General features: G+C 37.0%; 2 protein-coding genes across 6 annotated transcripts in view; one reads left to right on the plus strand and one right to left on the minus strand.

Annotated features, from left to right (window-relative positions):
- TRAPPC13 (trafficking protein particle complex subunit 13) overlaps positions 1–18,104 on the plus strand; it is a 45,057-nt gene extending 26,953 nt beyond the window's left edge. Inside the window, exons 7-14 of one of the 5 annotated variants that reach the window (XR_014711731.1) lie at positions 1,490–1,534; positions 5,829–5,846; positions 8,275–8,408; positions 11,222–11,420; positions 15,931–16,031; positions 16,943–17,093; positions 17,221–17,424; positions 17,756–18,104. Coding sequence is in view for 4 of the 5 variants with exons in the window: in XM_084628848.1 (XP_084484974.1) it covers positions 1,490–1,534; positions 5,829–5,846; positions 8,275–8,408; positions 11,222–11,420; positions 15,931–16,031; positions 16,943–17,093; positions 17,221–17,325 (753 nt within the window). In the remaining variant the exon portion in view is untranslated. Of the gene's footprint in view, positions 1–1,489; positions 1,535–5,828; positions 5,847–8,274; positions 8,409–11,221; positions 11,421–15,930; positions 16,032–16,942; positions 17,094–17,220; positions 17,475–17,755 lie in introns of those variants that run through there. The other 4 variants (XM_084628848.1, XM_084628849.1, XM_084628850.1 and 1 more) reach the window with 4 other exon arrangements.
- Positions 18,105–18,436: 332 nt separating this feature from the next.
- SGTB (small glutamine rich tetratricopeptide repeat co-chaperone beta) overlaps positions 18,437–24,088 on the minus strand; it is a 42,306-nt gene continuing 36,654 nt past the window's right edge. The window contains exon 11 of the mRNA XM_084627815.1: positions 18,437–24,052. Coding sequence (XP_084483941.1) covers positions 23,941–24,052 — 112 coding nt within the window. The 3' untranslated portion in view covers positions 18,437–23,940. The remainder of the gene's footprint in view (positions 24,053–24,088) is intronic.

Below are 24,088 nucleotides of genomic sequence, written 5' to 3' on the forward strand. Positions count from 1 at the left end.
TGAGCTATGTTGCTATCTGGTTTATAGAAAGACCTCTTTTTGAAACTAATTGGCTATGCCTACAAGATTCCTGGGAATTTCAGATGTGATACAGTACTTTTATGTTTTGTAACTCTGCTATAAGGAGTTTGAGCTGGGTTGGCTCTAGGCTTTCTTGTGTAAACATTGCACTAATGGTAGAATGTATATTTATGTAATACAGAGTCCTTATAAGCAGCAGTATGTGGAGAGAATTATAAGGGAATTCAGGGAGACAGATAATTTATAACACATTTTTTACTGTTTGCATGTGTTCAGATACTAAAAGTAGGATATTATGTAGAGAAATTTGCAAGCAGCCCACATGGCTTAAGATTTATGGGTACTGAGAAAGATGATAGCCCTGGGGTAATCGGGTGAAATCTTTGAAAACAAGAATAATTTCAGAGCAGTTTATACATAATGGTGTTGGCAAAGAATTAGATTGTGACCATTTTCTGAATAAATTCTGGGATTTTTAGCTGATTTTATAACATCACTAAATGTTACAACTATATCAATTGAAAGGTTGGTTTCTTTTAAACGTTTTATGTAATACAAAATTCTCAAAACTCTGCTTAAAAGAAGTAAATATTTTTCTTCTCTTTGGCCTCAATTGGAGAGCAGATATAAATTCTACGCTTGAATTCGTTAACTGATGTGAACTAGGACGAAATATAACTTCTCAAGCAAACTGTGTATGACTTGATATGAAATTTACATAACATTTGTGGGTTTTGGCACTAGTAATTTGTATCTTTTTTTATTGAGGAGTGTGCCTTCGGATTGTGTATATAATGGCTCATTTTATGTGGTTAAAATGCTCGTTAGCTTGTTTCTAATAATCTCCACTGCAGATGTAACAGTTGTTTTTTAAATTAGAAGGCTGAGTCAGAAATTGTTTGATTTGTTAATTGCATACCTCTGATATTTCATTGCTTTGTTCATACTTAGTATTTGAGTTCCTAGGCAAGCTGCATTTGCTGTAAAACTCTGGGGGAAATTTGATGCAAATCTTTCACATTTTTGTTTCTTCAAAACAAAAAACCCTTTTTTTGAATAGTGAAGAAGAGTGTATCATTATTTTAAAGAGACTGATCAACTGCGTAAAATAGATTTTTCTCCCAGTGTAAGAGGACTTTTTCTTATATGAAAGCATTTTCCAACACCTTGTCAAATTATTCATACATTTAGCAAAGCAATGAAGTATGTAGCTAAGAAGAAGCAATTGTACACAAGAGTAGTGCTGCATCTCTTAACTGAAAGAATCCTAGGAGCTAACTCTTATGCATTACATTAACATATGTTGCTTTCCTGCTAGATCAGAAAGAAAAACACTTTTTTATAATTTGAGTAGATATCTCAGTATTTAAGAACCTAAGAAATAACAGTTTAAATCAGTATTTTTTTTTTAATAATGGTAAAGAAATCTGAGAAAGCCCTTTTTAATCTGTATTCTTTTTTCAATCAGGTTCTCAAACCACTAGATGTAAAAACAAAATTCTATAATGCTGAGGTAAGTGTGAGGTTTTTAAATTTTACGTACTGCATAGCAAATAGTGTTAAGGTTAAATATGAAAAGTTTCTTTTAAATAAATGTAGTATCTTGAGGTGCTAGTTGTACCAGCCTTGTTTATATCTTCTATGAAAAAAGACTAATTTACTTTGATTTCACCCTTTTATTACAACAAGCCAGACATGGAATGTCCATTTCATCATCCATTTTCCATGTTGGGCTGAGAAAGGGAGAAATAAATTCAGATTTAAGGAATATGTTTGTTTTTGATCCAGTAACAATATGCGCATGTACTGCATTCTCCTTATGAAGTTTAATAACTGCAATCACAATTGCCTGTATTTCTGTTTTGTAACAAATATTTTAAGGCTGACTGGGAGAGTACTGTTTAAACTCTCATAAGGAGGATTAATTGTGCTCAGTATCAAAGTACTAATTTGGCTGGCTTCAGGAAAATTTTGTTTAGCTCTAATGTGAACATGGTTTTTCTGTAACGTAAATGTCTTATATCTGTGTCATTTATATAAGTACATGCACAAAGCACTTCAAAGATATAAGACATTATATAAGTGCTACATATTTGTATGTACTCATTTTATCCATCTTTTGGATTTTTATGCTTTTAATTAGAGACTTATAGAAGATTTTCCCTTTTTTATTTACGACTTTATGGGCACTAGAAACTTTTGCAAATGGAATTTCAGTGTATTCTGTATATCTAGGGGTTCCCCTGTGGACTTTTGTATTTTCTAAATTTTCTGCAGAATTTAATCTTCCATGGTAACCTTTAGGATTAGAATACAAGACATGTAGCCAGGAAATCTGGCTTCTGTTCCTAGCTTTATCCTTTATTTGCTGTATGGTGTTGGGCGAGTCACTTAATTTCTTCTTAAGATTCTCTACCTCTGACATGAATTTAGTACTATCCTCAAAGCAATGTTGTACTGGTAATCAATGCTTGTAAGATGATTCAAGATTTTATGTTGCAAGGTGGGTGTTAAATTATGTTGGAGTTACTAAATAAAGTAACTATTTCTTTGCTGATCATTTCATCAGAAACTTCCACCGAATGTTCTTGTCTCGTCCAGTGGCTCTCAACTTTTCCAGACTACTGTACCCCTTTCAGGAGTCCGAATGATCTTGTGTACACCCAAGTTACACCTCTCTTAAAAACTACTTGCTTACAAAATCAGGCATAAAAATACAAAAGTGTCACAGCACACTATTACTGGAAAAAATTGCTTACTTGCTTATAAATCAATCAAAATATGAATATTGTATTTACATTTTGGCGTATAGTAAATAGAGCAGTATAAACAAGTCATTGTATGAAATTTTAGTTTGCACTGACTTCACTAGTGCTTTTTATGTAGCCTGTTGTAAAACTAGGCAAATATCTAGATGAGTTGATGTACCCCCTGGAAGATCTTTGTGTACTACCAGAGGTACGTACCACTGGTCTAATCTGAGGGGGAGTCATTTGAAAGGAAATTGCACAAAAATAAAGTTGAAGATACTTACTTCATTAATTTTAGGACCTAAGCATAGGATGAAGGAAGGGGATGGGAGGAACTGAAATGCATGGAGCTGGAGAAGATTTACCCCCCTCCCCACCAAATAAAATAAATAAAAACCCCTCTGCATGAAACTTATTTAAACTATTTTGCTAACATATAAAGTCCATATGTACTTTGAGTGGATTTGATTAAAGAAAACTATATACTTCCTAGAGGTGTAATCATGCACACTGATACCTAAAATCTGCAATCAAGATTAGGGCTCCATTGTGCAAGGTACTGAACATACGCATACTAAGAGACAGTCCTTGTCCCAAAGAGCTGGCCATCTAAATAAACAAGACAGATAAATTGCAGGGGAAGGGAAGGATTATTATTCCTGTTTTACAGATGGGCACCTGAGGCACAAAGATTGTCGTCTTGTCAAGGTCACACAGGCAGTCTGTGGCTGTTTCCCCTGAGCTGCCAATGAGTAGCACACTAATTACTAGGTTTTTACTCATATTAAAATTCAGGAAAGAGGTATAAGAAGTTGAAACTGAATTAAATTTTTAAAAGTCGTCTTAAAGTATATGATTAAATTTAATCTAATCTTGCAAGGCTGAGTCCTTCTACTTTAACTAAACTCTCTCGGAGTGAGGTATTTAAACAGTCTCAGAATCTGAGTGGGTAAAATGGATTATCTTCTTAAATATTCTTGTCACTGAAAATTAACAGTATACTGTTGCAAGGCAAATATATGTGCCATTGGTAAAGTAAAGTTCTCCAAGGGGCAAAATAAATGCTTCTGCTTTGTATCATGGATATACTATTGCTTCAGTAGCAGTATTCCAGTTGGAAAGAGCACAGAGGTTAGCCATCTAACTCCGTAAGTGGAATGTCCTATTGTCCTGAAATACCCTCATGAAGAATGGAAACCGAATCTGTACATGAAATTTTTAAAGAGCAGGTCATTTTTCTGAATTACATGAGAATATAAAAAAACTTCTTAAATCTGAACTCTTATACCAAGTTTTAGCTCGGATCAGTTATTTTTAAGGCCCACGAACAAATCTCTGAAAATATGGGTCTGCAATAAAAATACTGAATTACTATATGATGGTATAACTATTACAGCCTTCCAAAATTCTGTTTGCCCACTTGTCTCGGGGAAGGGGGAAAATGTTAACAGGTGAGTGAAATACCTTCCTTTTCCCCTCATTCCACTATTATCTATCCATCCATCCTCATAATCACGGTAAAAGGTGGCCAGGTAGATTTGGTGCTTGAGCTGTTAAATTTTTAAATATTTTTGCAAGGCTGTTATAATACATTTTGTTCTATCTGTCCAGGAATTCAGACAGCATTGTTATCCTAGTATGTGACCACGCTGTATCTATCTGATTAAACAGAATAATTTCAATAAGAAAACTTTGTGAATAAATAGTCCAAATTTATCAAGAATTTTGTTTGCATAGCAAATACAATTAATGGATTTTTCTGGTTTGTAATGTCATGTATTAAAGTATAATTAGCACTGCTGTTTGTGATAATTGGAAAGCCAAAATCAAAATGAAGAGCTATCAAAAACAATTATTTGGTTGGAAGTTCCATGTAGTATTATGTTAATAGTAACGTTGTTGGAAGGATGAAATCTGAAGCCTTCTCATTGTGAAGAAAGGAAAATGATCCTTGGGTATAAAAGGGAGCTATAAATAAGGTATTTTATATGTGTGTATATAAGATCTAGTAATTAAAAGTTTTAAAGGGTGATTAACCTGCTAAATTACTGCAAGGACTACTACAAATGGGATATTACCTATTCATAAGGTCTCCCGCTAGAGAGAATGGATTGCCACTCTCCAATAACAAGTTATAACATGTTTCCTATTGAGACAAGAGAAAGGGTCATATGTAAGGTCTTTGTTTGTATTGCAGTAGCACCAAGAGTCCCAAATCAGGATCGGAACCAGGATTTGTTGCGTGCTATATAAATGAACCGGAAGACATTATTCCTTGGAATTTTAGGGCCTGAACCAGCACCCAGTGAAGTTAGTGGAAAGGTTCTCATGGGCTTTGGATCAGGCCTGAAGGATCCTGGTCCTGCAAACACTGCAGTCACCTGAGTACAAGTACTCTCTTGCCTAAGTATTTGCTGCACTGGGCCTTTTAAAAAAAAAAAAAAAAGCCTACAGTTGCAATTAGCCTTGTTGAGGAACTTGTCTGTAGTAATAGGCTTTTCCTGGGAACTTGCTATTCTGAGTTTTGCTGAGTATTTTGCAAGCATATATCACATTTTTCCTGGCCTTATATATGAACAGTTCCATTCTTCTGGAAAGATGACAAGGATCATCACCCATCTCAGAAAAAAATTGCAATATGGATTTGCACTAGGAATAAACTTGGCCAGTTCAGTCTTGCCCAAGGACTAACCACCTTTGATTTTATTAGCTTATCCCACCATACCTTTATCTGTAGCTCACTCACCTTGTACTCGGAACCTATCCCATATTGGATTTGTTCTTCAGCATTCAGAAAAATTAGAGGTGTGATTATAAGCAATGAAAGTTAACTATTTAACAATACTACTTGTACCTTGTTAGAAATATAGTTGTCATATATGTTTGTATCTGTTTTTATTTACATTCCTCTCTTACTAATGCTGTCTTATTTAGAAAGAACAAAAAATGCAGAAATGCATTTTGTTTGAAAGTTAGTTATCCTCCTTCTTAACATTTAACCTTAATTTATCTAATGCTGTCTTTTTTTTTTTTTTTTTTTTTTTATTTTCCCATTAGAGTGACCTCAGTTCTGTGGTAATTTTTATTTATTTTTTTATAAATATATGTGCTTTCTTAAATTGTCTTCTATTTGTCTCTGTGCCTGTTAATTTTATGCAGAACATTCTTTTCCATTATGTTTTTAAAATAAATAATCTTAACTGATACTTTCACATCCATTCTTTTTTAATATATGCAGCTATATATAATCCTTTTAAAATGTTAGCTCTTTAATACCCATTGTTGAAACCAAAAGTTGAGACTTTTTTGGGATGGTAATTCTACAAGTTATTTTACCATAATTTTAGCAGGCATATGTATTTATCTTTTTTTTTTTTTTTAATTTTATTTTTTAACTTGACAAAGAGATTGGTAATGGTTTCTTTCATGTTTGGGGAAACTGAGTTTAATCCCTTTTTACATTTTTGCTTTCGGGAGAATGTAGAACATTAGTAATCAGCTGTTTCCAGTATCTAAATTCAGCTACAAGATTATCTTCTTGTTTAAGCTGTAATAGATCCCTTTTCTGTTTGCAGCAGGTGGAGACAGTGGGTTTTAGGAGAGAGCACCAAATGTCTTATATCCTCCTTCATGCTAGTTACAACTATGCTTTCAAACTTTTGATTGCATGCAGTGATGATTTAGTATGGTATTTCTGCATTATTATTTTACTTCAAGGGTTAAGGTGTGTGCTGTGTTAAAATGAACTGAATTCTTTATAAGCACTTGAGTTTAACCATACTATTAAAACGAATCAGCCTTGGCCTTATTAAACTAACTTGCTTTTTCATTATGCTGCTTTTTTTTTTTCCCCTTCAACAGAGCTCTTTCTAAATTTTTGCTGATGGTTGCTGCATTAAAAATAACTGATGTGATATTTGGGTAAATGGAGATTTTAAGCAATGGATTTATGGGAGATAGATAGATAGATATATATAGGTATATATAGATATATATATATTTTCAAACAGTAAGAGTTTAAGTCCATAGAGATACTTGGATGATAGTTTAAACTGTTAAATCGGCACACACTATATTAATTGAGAAACGTTAGTTACGAGGTCAGCATTTTATTTGAATCTCTCTCCACCTTCTCCCACAAGTGTTGGACCTGTCCATAACATGTGGATTTGGTGGGCTTTCATTACTGTATGTATACTGTTATCATTCCTCAGTTTTTGTTTTTTACATTTTTAGGACATAATGGAGGTCTCCAATACCTTTCCATGCTTCTGCTTTTAATATAGCATCTTTTGAGAGTAAATCATCGGAGAATATTTATCCCATTTTGTCCGCTTTAATTTACATGCAAGACCCTATTTGCATAACATAAAATGAGACATATTTGCAGACAATCAGAAAAGTAAAAAACAAAAAAAACCCTATAAACATGAGAGAGAGAATCTGTACCCTTTCCCTAATCCTACCAAGGGGCCCAGATTAGTCCCTGCTGAAATCATCAAGCCCCATTGACTTTAGTTGGTGCAGAATTGATCCTTAACTAATTACAAAAGGAATTTCTTTTCAGTTCTCCCAATGCTTTTTGCCTCTGATAACCTGGACTTTCCAGCAATTATTTTAGTCTTAAGATTTTAGAACGTCAAGGTGTTGTCACCTACGTGGAACTCTGGAGGAGCCATAATAATACAGACACTCCCAGTTCCTTGCTTTCTATGCTGAAGGGTAAACCCTATCTTTCTTGGAGACTGGCAGCCTCCATCTGAACTCGCACACTTGAAACCATGTGCAGCCTGATTCCCATTATAGAGCACCTTGCACGTACCATTCTTGGACGTGAACACTGAAGGAGACTTGATGTTTCTCATAGAATTTTTGGATATAGAGTGCCAATGAAATGATGGATTTACATAATGTTAGTAGCTGTTGCATGATGTAGCTGAACAAGGGAGGAGATTGGATTGCTTTGTAGCTAGTACATTTCAATGTCCTTTTAAAGTAATACTAGAAGCTCAGAGCATATATCTAATCTCTTGTATTTCAGTTCCATAAATAAACTACCCGTATTAAATATTCCTGTAATATTTATTTTTCTTGTACTTAGCTTGATGCACCAGTAATCTGGCATGGCATGTCTTTAATGTACATTGCAATTCCCTAACTTTCGTTCTATTACTTCAAAAATTATCTTAAATAAAAGCTAAGTTGTTGCTGACTTGAAGAAAGCCTTGAGAAGTTATCATTCAAAACCTTTTAAAAGAATAGGTGATAGAATGTAGTACAGCTATCCCACATCCATTGTTTGGCAAGATAAATAAACTAACGCTTTTGCTCCCATTAATTGTATTGGGATGCAGATTTTTTTCTTGCATTACTTACTGTAGCTTTGATTTGCAGGCATGAACTAATCACATTTTGTGATTTAATATTTTTCAAACAATAAGACACTGTACTTTATTTACAATCCTAGTAACATCTTTATAAACTTGGTCCTCTGCTTTTTCAGACAGATGAAGTATTTCTGGAAGCTCAGATTCAGAATATTACAACCTCTCCGATGTTTATGGAGAAGGTTTCATTAGAGCCATCTATTATGTACAACGTAGCAGAACTAAATACTGTCAACAAAGCTGGGGAAAGGTAAGGAAAAATTCAGAGAGAAGTTCCTGTTTGACTCAAACTGCTATATTAAATATAATTTTTTAAAGATAAAAGTTAAAATTAGCATCATGTTAGTAGAGTTTAGTACTCAACTCTCCTTTGGGAAACTAAAGAATTGAGCCCCTGCTCTTGACATGTAGAGGTAGGAGTGGGAAAGGGTACAAAAGTTTTCTTTGTATAGATGCTATTTTTTACCGTCGTATTTGTACTCAGACACTGAAAACGGATGGTGTTGCTAACCTGCCCCTTACATGATAAACACCAACTAGATATGTTGAAAATGTACTCCCTTCTTGGTGTTTCATTTATTGTTTACTTAAACACAAACTTTAGCCTGAGCTCTTTCTAACCTTGCTTCTTCCTAGGATTTCTCCCTGCAGGACACCTTTGACCTTGCCCCCACTGCTTTCTGCTTTTGCGAGAGCTTTAACCCTTTTGTACTTCTCAGTTATAACTAATAAGACTCACTAGAGCTGGCTGCCAGGGTAGGTCAGCAGAATGGCCCTGCAAGATCCTAGAAAAATGTAGTATTTATTTTAATATATGCGACAGCGCCAGTTCGCAACCTTTTCTGGTCCATGAACCACAAAATGACTGAAAATCATCCTGTGACTCACCATATCCCACAATCCTTCTGGTGCAAAAGAGTGTGGGATTTGAATAATGGATGACTTTTTGGTCATTTTGTGTGTCAGATCCAAAAATGGGAGTAAGTTAGGAATTATGTTGTTGCTGTGGGGTAAAGTGTGACTTCTTCTTGCCTGTAGAGGGCTCAGCTCCAGGGCAGAGGAAGCATTGTTCCTATGGGCTGTAAAGCCTACACCAGCCCTCCATGCAGCACTGTTTCCCTTGTCCTTGAGCAGAATTACATGCAGGACAGGGATGGTGGAAGAGATGCTCTGGGATTGGGTGTGAGGGGACCGAGGGTAGCAGAAGCAGAGATAAGAGTAGGGATTGAGCTGCTGTTGGATTTTAAATAGTTCTCAGACAGCATGATGTAACCCACCAGGTGCACTCTTGCTCTCCACTTCTGGATCAGGCTTCCCCAGTTGAGCAGTGCTATAGTATGGCATCTAAATGGTATAGTAGACCAGCTCAGGAAGGGCATTATTGTGTAGGTACAGCATGGAAGAGCTGAATAATGGGGTATCAGGGATAGCGGCAGTGGCAGAGAGGACTGGACCAAGAATCAATGCAAAGAAAGACAAAGTCATCTGAGATTTTGCAGGTGAAGAGTGGGGACAGTGTTGATGTGTTTCTTCACTAGCAGGATGAAGTGGTGATACTAAAAGATAGGAAGAATTGCCAGTGCTAGGTTTTTAGTATACAGTTCTTAAGCCCAGCTGTCCTTGGACTGTGCCGAAAGCCATCGGCTTTCACCAACTTGAATTGGTCTTCCTCGGCTAAAATACCTGTTCCTTCTGGTTGGAAGATAGCTGAGCCTCTGGTGGAGCAACCAGTTCCAGTAACATCTCAGGAAGCTTTTGAGAAAGGGAGTGCCATTGTGCTATTACCAGTTCAATTCTTCGGTGCTACAGGATGGTGTTTAGCCTAATTTGCTCTTGAATTTATTAATATTACAGTAGATGTTGCTCTAGGCTGTAGAATTGAACTGGTAGGTTATTAAAGTTACCTGGTGTGTGGATTATTTTTAATGCAACTTAGAACACTATCAGTACGCTGTAAGCAGGTTCGAATGAGTGAATCCAGTTTCCTAAAATAGATTCTTTCCCCCTTCACTATAAAACCTCTTTCAGCAGACCTTAGTGTTGTTGGGAAGAATGTCAGTTTGGCCAACATGTCATCTGTAGAGTTCTTTGCTTATTCACACACTGCAGTGTTTTTTTCCACAAGGGAGTACAGGCAGCCTCATTAAACTTTTTCTTTTTCTTATTTTTTTTTTGTTAACATAAATGTTTTGGCTAGAAATATTACTGATATTTAGAATATTTATTCACATTCTACTTTTGTCTGTTTTATATTAATTTTAACAGATATAAAGACAAAGCAGGCCTCTGATCGTGTACTTAGTTAAGGTTTTGAGATCAGCTCCATTCCTGTACATAGAATGCCTTTCTCAAATTATTAGGACAAATATTATTGGATGAAATATAGAAGTTACATTTTTGCACATTATGTTGCCAAGTTCTTATTTACCTCTCTCCCTCTCCCACCCACCTTGAACCCAGGCTGAATATAGTGCAAATTATATCTCTTACTTGATATATGTGATAAATGGAGCAATGCTACAGCTGTTGGTTTGAATTTAAAATGAGGCTGATGTTTTAATACGCTGGTCTAAAATGATTCTTAAAACTTTCATAGTGCTTTACTTTTTCAAAGTTGTGTACAAACCTTGTCTAAACTAGATAATCCTGTTTAAAAAAAAAAACCAAAAAACCACAAAGTGTCACCAGAAGACTATGATTTAGGCTAGAAACTAATGGACAATACAAGCTATAATTTAGCAAAACTGACTTTCCCAGGACAGCTTTTCCCCACATGTAAATATACTCCTCATGGTTATTATACTTATAAATATTTTAAATTAGTTCCTTGATCCTGAATTCTTCTCAGTATGCTTTGTTTTTCCTTGTTTGGCATGATCACTGTCTCTGCTTAGCTTATTTTCCATGTTTCTGTAAGAACAACTTTCTGTAGGCATCTTTCAACTTTGAATAAGAAACCATACACAAAGTAAATAGGATTTTATTGGATTATTGCTAAGGCTAAGATCAAGAATCCTGTTGAAAAGAACAGTTTAAACTGAGGAACAATGTTCTTTCTTCTAGTGTCTCTACATTTGGTTCAAGGACATATTTACAACCTATGGATACTCGTCAGTATTTATACTGCCTAAAACCCAAGCAGGAATTTGCAGAGAAAGCTGGAGTGATTAAAGGTGTAACAGTAATTGGAAAACTAGACATCGTATGGAAAACAAACTTAGGTGAACGGGGAAGGTTGCAGACCAGCCAGCTCCAAAGAATGGTAGGTCTTTTACAATAAAAAAATCCATTTTCAAGATGACTGAATGCTAAATTGAATACATAAACCATGACAAGAAAGAAAAGAGTTCACAGTGCCTGCCTGCTAGCTGAACTTATTCTGAATTCAACATGTGTCTTTATACTTCACACACATTTTGGAAAACTATGGAGTATAAATTTTCAGCAAAGACTTGCTCTATGAAGTGTGAAAAACCATGTTTTCTGAGGTAGCATAGCTGAACAATAATGCTGGTTTTCCTGATGTTTGTGGGTGTATGAGAGGCAAAATTCCTTTCAGCTTGCTTGATATTTTACTTTGCATAGCAACATGTCCATTTTTGAGACATTGAACCACATAACTTAATGGATCATAAATTTAGAATTGCAAGAGTAAAGCATTTAATTTACCAAAGTACCAGAGAATAAATAAAAATTAGTTCTTTGATTGGAGTTTGCCAACATATTGAAGTGGAGTTCTTGTCTCAAAAGGGAGTGACTTTAAATATGGCTCCTCTCTTATCCCACAGATCTGCTCCCTTTGTACATTTGGACTCATCTGCTTTCTTAAGAAGAACATAATGAACTATTCTAATGAAAATAGTTTTTATATTTTACTCTTCTTAGCTTTGGAGAGCCAACACTGCAAAAATGAGTGAATTCTATTCTTCCTTCCTGTGACTCATCAACAGTTGCGTACAAGTTCTTATTACAGGGCCAATCGGTCATCTGTGCAACCCCATCACAAAGAGTTAAATTTGGCTTGTAGCAGCACCTTTATTGATGGTGAGGGGTTCTTCCTTTCCCACATACCAACTTGACAATTGCATCCCAGGCTGCACTTGCAGAACTAGCAGTCAGGAAAAATGTCTCTTTGTAACCAGTTGTTTGCAGTGGTGGTGTAGCTGTCTTTGCCTCAAGATTTGAGAGAGACAAGGTAGGTGAGGTAATATTTTCTATTACTGGCAGATGTAAGCTTTTGAGGCTCACATAGCTCTTAAGATACTCGGAAGCTTGTACCTTCCACCACCAGAAGGTGGTCCAATAGAAGATATTACTTCCCCTAACTTGTCTCATTATAAACAGTATGTCGGATATGGAATCAATGAAAGACAAACCTGAAATGCAGCATTGCTACTCTGAGAGTCACTTGGAAGTTCACATCGAATTACTGACATTTCTTTCCCTTTTTACTTGTATGTACGTTTACATCAAGCATCTTTTTTCCCCCACATCCAATTGGAAATGGTCCCTTCTGTAAGCACCTTTCATCTAGTAACTGTGTGCCATGATTTTGTAGATATCATCATTATTGTTCACATCACTAGGACTTCATAGGTATACTGATGCACCTCTAGTCTGCTTGCTTATGTCCTTTGTCAACCAACTCTCCCATCTTCAGCCTACCTTATCGCTAATTCCTCTTTAACATAAACCCTTTCCCCTTTAAAACAGACTTTTCCCACCAAAAATCAGAGTTCTTTCATTCTGTCCCCTTCCTCATTGGACACACTTACTTGGTAATTTGATTATGTCCAGTAGCTTAACTCCAGTTGCTGGTGCTTGAAAAGCCAGTAGTACTCCTCAGTTTCCTCTTCACTGGGCATATGGAAACCGCAGCTGACTATGTAATGAATCTCCAAATTTCAGAGATGGGTTCACTTCTAGTTTGTCATTGTAAACCAGTGGTTCACAGTAGCCCTCTTTCTAACGAGAGCTGTGAGGCGTTTTCTACCCTTAGCTATTTCAAAGATACATGCTGCGTGGCTCACAAATGTTTCATTTTTCTCACTATCCAATTAGAACTTGACTCCCACACTTCTCTCCTCTGACCTTTCAGTCCCGTCAAACTACTTCCTTGCTAGATTCCTCTTCATTCATTCATTTTTCTCCTGCTAACCTACTTTTACTATTTATCACTCCTGCCATTACTTAATGGGAGTTTTTTGCCTTTTACTTCAGTGGGTCCTGAATTTAACCCTTAATATCTGCTGGCTTTCACATTAACTCTGAACCACTGCTTGTCATCCCCTTCTGCAAATACTGACTTGACCTTTCCTTGCTTGCTAAATAGTCTTACCCTATTCATACGATTTTCTAAGTAAGGTTCTAAAAAGGGTAGAACAGTCTGGCTTTGCTCTCTGTCACAGCACTGAGGCTGCCCTTCTCTGCGTGGTTAATGACATACCCCTTTCCTCTGATAATATTTTTCTTTCCTTCTTTTCCAATTTCTCTATGTGGCTTTACACAATACAATTCTTAAGCACCTCAAGCAGAAACCTGGTGTCTAACTGAATTCATACACTTAGTGGTACTCTTTCATTTCTGACGAAGGCTTTCGATGTTCCCTTCCATTTTCTCGTATCTAGGGCTTCACTTTTGGCCTATTCTCATTATGGACTGTCTAATTGTTAGCTTCAACTTTAGATATTGCTTTGTGCATGTGAAATCCATCTCTTCTCTGGCTCATCAGCTCTGTCTGTCTTCCAGTCTTAATTCCGTAAGATGTTGCTAGACCTTAACATTCTACTGCTGAATGGCACTGCTGTTTTTCTTAATCCCAACTCTTGAGAGAATCTTAGAATACAGTCAGGAACTCATCTGATTTGGGGCTAGCAACTGAATGAGCTATAGTGGGCCCAATAAGCCCTGACTAAGTGACTATGCTACCTGATTGGTCAGAAGAACCAATAAATGATCATTGAAGCCCTTAGTAACAGCAATACAAGGGCTGCTCAATGTGTTCCATGCCCACAGCTGCACCAGACCTGCTTCCTACCGAACCCTTTCTCTACCTCTTGCCTGCTCCACTCCAGCCCTAGACTCTGCCTACCTGTGAATGCCTCATTCCTAACACCTGGCTCTGACCACTGGCTTGTCTCGTGACCACTCCAGCTCTGCCCTTTGGTTCTGTTCTGACTCCTGACTCCGATCATTGGCTTGCCTCCTGACCACACCTCCGGTTCTGCCCTCTTGATTCTGCTCTGTCCACTAGGCAGCACTACCTACTCCTTGGTTTGTGACAAATAATGTGGCCAAACTACCCTCTCGTTTATGAAATGGGATCAGATCCTTTCCATTCTTCCTCACCTTCACTGGATTCCTATCTCCCAATCCCACTGAACACATCTGATGGCCCATTTTAGCCTGCTTCTCGTGTGTTTGCCTCTTGTGTCTCTTCCCCTCAAATCCCGTAAGTTAAAGGTTGTTCTTTTTTATAGCTGCTGTATTGATATGGAATTCTCTCTTAAGCAACTGTTTCAGCTCTTCAAATGAGTTTAGTACTTGTCTACTTGCTTTAGTGTTCAAGAAGGCTTTCCTTGCACATCTACACTTTTAAAAATTAATCATATTTCTCTGTTTCATATATGCCTTTCAGCCTGCCAGCAAGTATGTGTTCCCCCCTCTGTCAATCATTATCTCTTTGCATCACTTCTTTGTAAAGTGTTCTGTGATACTTGCTGAAGGATGTCATATGAAAAGTTATATTTCATACAGGAAAACATATAATAAACATACCACCACTACCCTAGTATTTAAGTGCTTCATCTCAGTGAGACTCAGGAGAGGGAAGAAAGAAAAAAGGCAGGTGGGAATGGACAGTTAAGGCTTTTGGAAATAGAACGTAGAGCTTTTTATCTCCAGTTTGCTGGCTTGAATTCAGCCCAAGCTGGGAGTAACCAAAGCCTCTGCAATATGATAGCTATACCAGTGAGCTGTGTAAAATGACTGGAGTCTCAATCCAAATTGTAGTGGACAAGTGTCAACATCAAATGCCACCCAGTTACTAGCAATATTTTTGGCAGTCTTGGTAGAGGTTCTATAGACAAAGGATATAGAGATTTATTATCCTCTGACTCATAGAATCGATAACTCTGTCAAGGATGAGATGTATTAGTGGGATAGTGTGGGGAAACGTATATTTCCATTATCCACGCCGTTGCTTGCTTTTGAGCACAAGAAAGATTTTATCACCCTCAGAGAGTGAAATGTGGCTCACATTAAAAACTTAAATTAAGAAACTGGAAAACTTAATCATAAGGAGTGTACAGTTCAGATCTTGTTATTTTTCCTCTGTCTTTCCCCATCTTAACTTGTGATAAATGTATTTGTTTTTCTTTCTATTTCTTAGGCCATTTGTACACTAGCACTTGTGTCAGCAAAACTTTTGTTGCTCAGGGGTGTGAAAAAAACACCCTCAGAATGACATAAGTTTATTGCCAGCATAAGTGCTCATGTGTACAGTGCTGTATCAGTAGGAGACGGTCTTCTTTTGACATAGCTACCTCCACTAGTTGAGCTGGTTTTATTATGTTGACAGGAGACCTCTCTCCCATCATCATAACGTGACTGCATGAGCACTTTTACAGCGGCACAGCTGAATCAATACAGTTTGTAAGTGTAGACATGGCCTTAGTTTAAATTTGTTTGACTAGACGAAATGAAAGTTCAGTACAGTACTTCAGCTTTGTTATTAATCACTTGAAAAGCTAACTATTCTTGTACCTCTGCAGGCCCCAGGTTATGGTGATGTAAGACTTTCTTTGGAGACTATACCAGATACTGTAAATCTGGAAGAGCCTTTTGACATTACGTGTAAAATAACAAATTGCAGGTAATATCAATTGGTTTTTGAGATTGATTTTTTTTGATAGGCGAAGTTTGGTTTTTTTAGTGCTTGCTGCGAAAGTAAATTTTAAACATGCATCTTTGTAGATGGATATCTATATAGATAATGCCACATATTGCTACCCTTTGTTTGAAATACATTTATATTAGAGTAAATTAAAGTGATCATAAATATAAATTATAAATATATAATTACACCAAAGGGTGGTGGTGATACTACTGGAATGGCTTTGGATGTTGCCAAAATTCTGTGATGGAAGTCTGTGTAACTGTTTGTTATTTTGTATATTAATGTGGATACAAGTTTTAAGTTACAAAACATCTTACATGATTAGCATAAATGTAAACACTAAGTTAAACTACTTCAACTAATTTCCATAAGAATAAAGGATACTTTCAGTGTCAACATTAACTGTCACTTATCCTGCAACCCCTCAGAAGCATTGTTCAATTGTTTTTTTTTTTAATTAAATCTATCTAAGTCTTGAATATCAAGTTGGCACTTGACATGACTTGTAATAGTCATGCTACAGTAGGATTGTAAAAGTACCAAAAATAATGTAATTCTCAGCAGTAGCTGAGGCCAGGAAGTAAAGGAAAGCAATTATTCTGCATTTATCCTTTTTGGTAGTCTTACACATGGGACAAGAAGTGATATTATGGTATCCCAGCATGGCTACCATCTCACTGTACAATTGTTACAGGTTTAAAACAAATATGTAACCGACTAACTTTTGAGACTTTGACTTGTAATAGATCACCTTAACTTCAGTAACAAACCATTCATATCAGGAGTTTCTAATGAGTGCTCACAGAATTGTCAAGCTATTGTACTTCTGTAGTCTTTCTTGAATGGTAAAGAACTAGGTTTATTCCTTATTGTTTGCTTTCATCTAGCAGTGAAAGAACTATGGATCTGGTTTTGGAAATGTGCAATACTAATTCCATTCACTGGTGTGGAGTTTCAGGAAGACAGCTTGGAAAGCTACACCCCAGTTCATCCCTTCATCTTGCACTTACACTATTGTCTTCAGTACAGGGACTACAGGTAAGAGACATCAGTTTAACAACGTAACTGTGAGATATAATATGTATGTAGTGGCTATTTTATGATCACAGTAGTGCAAAACTTATTATCTACTTACTAAAATTTGTACACATCTTTTTCCCATTAGAGTGTCTCTGGCTTAAGACTAATGGACACGTTTTTGAAGAGAACATACGAGTATGATGATATTGCACAAGTCTGTGTAATTTCTTCAAAAGTAAAAGAACATTGAAGAAAAATCCTTTTAACATTTCCCCTGGGGTTTCTTGGACCAACTTCCTAAATTTTACATCTGAATGATGCCAAATCATGTTTAAAACATCTGCAAATGGTATAAGAATGTTTATTTATTTGTGTCTTCTGTGAGCATTTTTGGAATGTTTTAAAATATGTTTTAAAGAGATAACTATACATATTTTATCTATTTGAAAATAAAATCTTTAAAGTCTGAAAATGCAGCTGCCAAGATTTCTTGCACTATTGTATTGAATATGCAGCCATCTTAAGAACGAAGTTATCTACTTCAATGCTGGCTTTAAAGGGGTGCCCATTGTGGCACTGACTGCAGAACTGCTTTAAGTTGGAGGGACTAGCCTCTAAATTGCAAGGTTTGTTGTTTTTTTATTAAAATTCAGTTCTCATTTTCACCCTTCTTCTGTCAGGGACTTGAGGATTTGGACTTGAACTCCAGTGTGCAAGCACCACCCGCTTCCCCCTGGGTACCCAGAATTGTGAGGCACCTCTCCACTACCTGCCCTTAGCAAGCAGCAGTTTTGTCTACCGCCTGCTGTGACTCAGCTCCCTGAAACCAACACCTCCTGTCACACACAAGCACTCTGCACACCTCGCCCTCTCTGTGCAGGATAGTGATAGACACATGCCAATCCGAGTCCTTGGAGTGCTCCCTGCAGCATCCAGCCCCTGTCACTGGATACTCTTGGAAATTACCTGATACACAATTAGAATGAATTGTTGGGGGGAGAGGGGACAGTCCATTTTTTCATAATAGACTGTGGAAACTTTTTTTGTATTCACACAGTAAACATTTTTCCCCAGGGCCTTGTGTTGGTTGATAATTTCATACTTACCCGAAGTGGCCGGTTCCTATATCCAGGTTATTTTCAAGACTAAATAAAGAAAAGTCCTTCTCTCTGGCTTTTCACATTTTCCGCCAGGGTTATCGCACAGCAATCTTGCCTTGTTTGAAATGTTTATTTTAGACTTTCCACTATTATCTTTTTTTTTTTTTAAGTATAGGTAAATGGAGAGAGGTGTTTTGTTTTTTTTTTTAAATATATGGGATGGATCATGACTAGATTAATAAATTAAGAGAGCAAGTGGTAGTGGCCAAGCTAAACTTACTCTTTCAGAGCTGTTTTAATCAATATATGCTTGATTGATAGCTTCCTCCTAAAATAGCTAAGTTGCCATGTATGCATGAACAACACAGCCTACCTTCACTCTGCATGTTGTACTCCTGGGGGGAATTCTGCACCAAAAAATTAAGAATTCTGTGCACAATATTTTAAAAATCTGCAAAATTCTGCATATTTTATTTGTCAAAATAATGCAATATAATCACTCTGGTTTCAATTATTTCAGTAATTTATTTAAACTACAATACAATGGATGGAGAATGGGAGTGGGAAGCATTAGAGGAACTCCTCAAACCCCCTTGCCTAATACTAATGTAGGTAGGTTTGACCCTTTATTTTTAGTTATTAGTTAACAAATATATTCTCCCCCTGGAATAATGTTGGTTAAAAAGTCAGTAAAAGTTCACCCCAGAGCCAAGCCTTTCAAACATGACTAGTGATTCTGAGTAACTCCAATTTTGGATATCCAGATTGACAACTCAAAGGGGTCATTTATACAGGGGACAAAATATTTTATAAAATAAGGTCCTCTTTAAGGTAGGTCAACTTGGGCACCTAAAATCACATAACATCCATACTGGGTCAGACCAATGGCCCATCTAGCCCAGTATCCTATCTTCCAACAGTAGCCAATGCCAGGTGCTTCTGAGGGAATGATCAGAACAGGTAATCATCAAATGATCCATCCCCTGTCATCCATTCCCAGTTTCTGGTAAACAGAGGCTAGGTACACCATCTCTGCCCATCCTGGCTCATAGCCATTGATGGACCGATCCTGCATGAATTTACGTAGTTCTTTTTTGAAACCTGTTAGTTTTGGCCTTCACAAGATCCTCTGGCAGAGTTCACAGGTTGACTGTGCATTGTGTGGAAAAAATACTTCCTTTTGTTTTAAACCTGCTGCCTATTAATTTCATTTGATGATCTGTAGCTCTTATATTATGAGTAAATAATGCTTCCTTATTTACTCTCTCCATACAAATTATGATTTTATAGACCTCTATCATATCCCCCATTAGTCATCTCTTTTCCAAGCTGAAAAGTTCCTGTCTTATTAATCTCGCCTCATATCACAAGGCATGTTGACAAATCTTGGCCCAGAAGGAGTGATGTGACTTTGTTTGCAGAGCGAGGGGCCAAAACATACCTAAACTTCACAAAAATTAATAGTTTCTAATCACTGGAAAACCATGAGAATCTCATCTCGTTACAAGATAATCAGCTAGACTAATACTGGGACTGTGCTTCCATCTTAGCCTCACTGTAATTATGTTCTCTAAATAAATTACAGAGAGCAAGCCTGGGCCTTCAATTCACTCATCTTTCCCCCTCCCCCAATAAATAACCAACATGCATCTATCAGTTGAGCAAAAGCTAAAGAATAGCAGCTACAGCAATAATCTTATGTTCCTTCTAAATTTCAGCTATTTAATAAAGGGCAACATGCCCTCATGTAATCCACAGAGTTCAATAGAGTAATAAGAGAAACCAAAACTACTACCCCCCCCCCCCCAAAATAGAACCTAAGTACCTTCAAATTGATCTGATACACATTTAAGGAGATGTAACCATATGGTAACGTAATTTGAGGTAGGAGATACAGAAGTGATGGGGCTTGTCTACACAGCGAGTTACTGTATGGCAAACCATGGTGTGACTCTGCATTCCAGGACTTTCAGTGCACTAGAGCAGTGTCCACAGGGCAAGTCATAATGCGGTAAGTGGAGGTGTTATAGATTCACATGCCTGACTTGCCACATAGACAAGCTCTTAGACAAGTCAAATTGTGAAAGTGTTGTAACAATTACGGAGTGCTCTCCAACTGTGAGAAGTTCTCTTAAGTTGCAGCCACTATTCTTCTTTGCCTTCAGCAGGAATGTGCAATTATCAGGCCAAAATCATAGGAGAGTTGAAACAGTTTTATAAGAGAAGCTAGCTGAACTCTTGACAATGGAGAGGCTACCCTCTCCCTTGATGGAAAAACCCAAAATTGCATTTCAGCAAAAGAAAATGCTTAAGTTTGGTGCTGTGTGCTGAAGTACAACTTTAGTTGTATTTTTCAAGAGGGACATCAAATAGATGAAAAAAAACATTTCCACACAAGCCTGCTTTTTTGACATTCATATCTTTTAAGAGTGTGAATCAAGTAAACTCTTCATTTTGCAAGATTTTTTCCCCCTTTCCACTGCTTACCACATGAATTTGCTGCTGCACCAGTAATGACAGAAAACCAAACAAATTTTAAATGCATAATTATTTATTTAGTTCACTGAAACTGCAGTTGGTCTAAAATGAAAGCAATATTTGTTTAGATCATGGTTTTCCACTTATCAGTATGAATTTTTTTCAAAGTACCCAAGCTCTCTCTTCAACTACTGATTAAAACAAGTCATGACATTGTGAACAATGTAGCCTGCAGAGTGGCAAAATACATTTTAGCATGAATGAAAACTCTTCCTGGACTTAAATGGAAAGAGTAGTTAATGACAGCTACTGTCCATTAGGGAATTTCAGTGTTCTATTTTTATTAAGCTATAAAGTCCCATCTGTTCATATGCAAAATATAATAGACAGTTGTAAGTTTTATATTGTGACAAGTGTGGCATGTTCCCGCATTAGGTAATGCCATCAAAACTCTGAAAAGAAGCATTCTTGTTACAGATGCTGGAATAAGACTCACATTCTTAACAGTGTGGTATGTAAAATGGAAGTTACAACTTCTAATAAGCATGGTTCCAAGAGTACGGTTCATAGCATTAGTGATGACTACTCCAGAGCAGTTTGACAGGGCTGGCTCTACCAGAACACAGACAGCTGCAGAATACTCAGTAGCTACATGTACATATAACTACAAGCAGAAAGAGTGGCTGTTTTGAGCCCTGACAGCCAACCTTTGTTTATATCATTGTTATATAGAAGAGTATAGTTTAGGATTATTATACTTAACCATCATTAAAGACACTCAGCTTCACAAGACTTTTTAGTAGGAGAGGGTAAGAGAAAAATAAAATATTAAATGAAGATTGTCAGAAGACAAGGGTAAATATACTGGGGCACATCCTTAGCTTCTGTAAAGCCCCACTGTTACTTTTTGTTTGTTTTTTTGTTTCCTTTATTAAATTTAGTGCAAAAAAACCTGGAATTGACACTGGTGTTGCTAAAAAGCTGGAATGGTGAAATACTGTGTAAATGGTCTGTTTAACAAGTGCATTATGGAAAAAATCTGCCAAATTATTTTTGCATATGTAGATTCCTAATGAACTATTGTTTGGGGCTTCATCAGTTTTCAGTGTTTTTATAAAAAGCAATTTTTTTTATTAAAAATAATCTGCCTAAAGGCAGATATTAGTTACCTGAACTACAACTGAAAAAAAGCTAAAGTACCTACATAAGTCAGCCAGTGTAAGCACTTCTTTCCATGTGGTCAGCCAATAAAACAGAGTAGCACTCATTCAATTTAGAGCTTAGGGATGTTTGCCTAATGTCTCCAATACACCCCCAAAGTACATTAATGAGCATGTAGTGCAATTATAAATAGCATTCTTTTCAGAAAAAATAAAGCTAATATTCTAATGCCATGTCGGAGTTATTTAATGAATAAAATATAAAGTGTCTTATGCAATGAATGTTAGTCTGGTTTTCTTGTCCGTGTTTGTTTTTAAGACAACTTTTCTCCTCATCTCACCATGGACACAGCTACAAATTTCCCCCCTGTGCAATATATACAGCCTGACAAAATTGGGAATTTTTACCCTCCCATCACCAAACTCAAAGGAGCTCCTGCCTTAGTTTCAAATTCTGCTCTCGCTTACATTCCATGCAATGTCTTCTCACGAGCGCTTAGCGAAGACACTACTTCCCCTGTCAGCACAGGCACTCCACCTTCCTGAGAAGAGGTAGCTTTGTTGATCTAGTGCTGTCTACCCCAGGGGTTAGGTGGGTATAACTGCATTGCTCAGGCGTGTGGATTTTCCACACCCCTAAGTGATGTAGTTATATTGATAAAATTTAGTAGTATAGACCAGTGTTTCTCAACCTCTTTGATACCAGGGACCGGCTTGCAGCCTTCCCAAACTGTGGCAGGGAGATCTCAGGGACTGGCGCAGGTTCATGGACCAGTCGTTGAGAAACACTGGAATAGACCAAGCCTAAGTGTATCCAGCAGCAGTAGATAGCATGAATAGCAAACTGAAGAGAAACAGGTTACAAAAATATTTAAAGAAAAAATACAGAAAAGCAAGGGGGTCTGAAAGTGTCTGGTTAGGAGGGCTGGGAAGAGTAACAGACTGAAAGAACTATTTCATGGCCTGTACACCATTAATCACTTATTTAAAATATACAAGTTATGATATAATTAAACTTCAAAAATCCTTAACTGTGTTTTTTGCCTAAGCCAGTGATTTACCGCACAATGGTACATATTGATTTCTTTGTTCTAATTACCTAAGTTACCTTCAGTGCTAATGACTTGTGCAGGTGTGTGACCAGTTTAACTAATCACAGTTAAGGATTTTTAAACTTAGGTTGTATACTGTATACACACAAGAATGAAGCACAACTTTCCATGCCTATGCTATTAGTGCCATAATGGAGACCTCCAGGGCTACTAAGATGATTTGAGGACATATATAGCAGTAGAAATTCCTTTCCTTCTCCCTTGGCCTGGTCTCTTCCTCTGATTTCTGCACATCTTCTTCCTAGCTCAGTTTTATCATCCTCTCTGTACGTGCAACTCTTAATCATCCCTAGTCTCTACCACTCACCTTCTTCCCACCAGGTAAAGCTGAAATGCATATGATGCTGCTAGCAAAAGCCTCTCAACAAACACTAGGGACACTCAGTGCTACGCAGTTACAGGATTGACGCTCTGGCACATGTTTTAAATCCACATTGCACTCCATCACCCACATAGGCTCATCACAAGGAGCAAAGTGGTGGTCAGATCTATTGTTTCATAGCAGATCTGGTAAGAAGCAGAGCCATGCAAACCTTCACTACTGAACAACAGGCCTTTTACAATGTAATTTTTAAAACTAAATTTCTACGCAGGCATACCACCACCACCACCCATTAAAGCATTAGACTCACTTCCCCCCTGAGAAGCCCTGTAGATCACTCCAATGCACAGCCTTGGTGCATAGCAAGTAGCCTCTCTTTAAAAGAGATCCTGTTCATTAATTTGAAAAGCCTAAAGATGATAACTTTTATATATGGGAAGTTTAATAAGTCAATGTATTCAATATATACTAAGTTTATAAAGGATTCACTCTATATACACACACTATATGTTCAAACTTGTGTGCAACAGATCTGTTTAACAGATTTATTCTTAACGAACAGACACAAAGGATTTTCTGTCTCATGGCCAAGCAGAATAGTTACAATGATGCATTTGCTACTAGCTATTATATGCGCTTTGGGATTATATACCATTCACATTTCTAGTTCTACAACCACATGCCTCCTTTAAATCAGGAATGCTCTTCAGTGCTGCCACTGAAAGATCTGCTCCGGACATGATTTCTCAGTTGTTCTATGAGCTCTGGATTCTGCTGCTGTATCTGTTGTGCAAACTGTTGTCCCCTGTGTTGAACAGTTTTTGTAAATCAACAAGTGAAA

Source organism: Lepidochelys olivacea (genome assembly GCF_965140295.1).
Source record: "Lepidochelys olivacea isolate rLepOli2 genome assembly, chromosome: 5".
In the NCBI taxonomy this organism is placed as follows: Eukaryota; Metazoa; Chordata; order Testudines; family Cheloniidae; genus Lepidochelys; species Lepidochelys olivacea.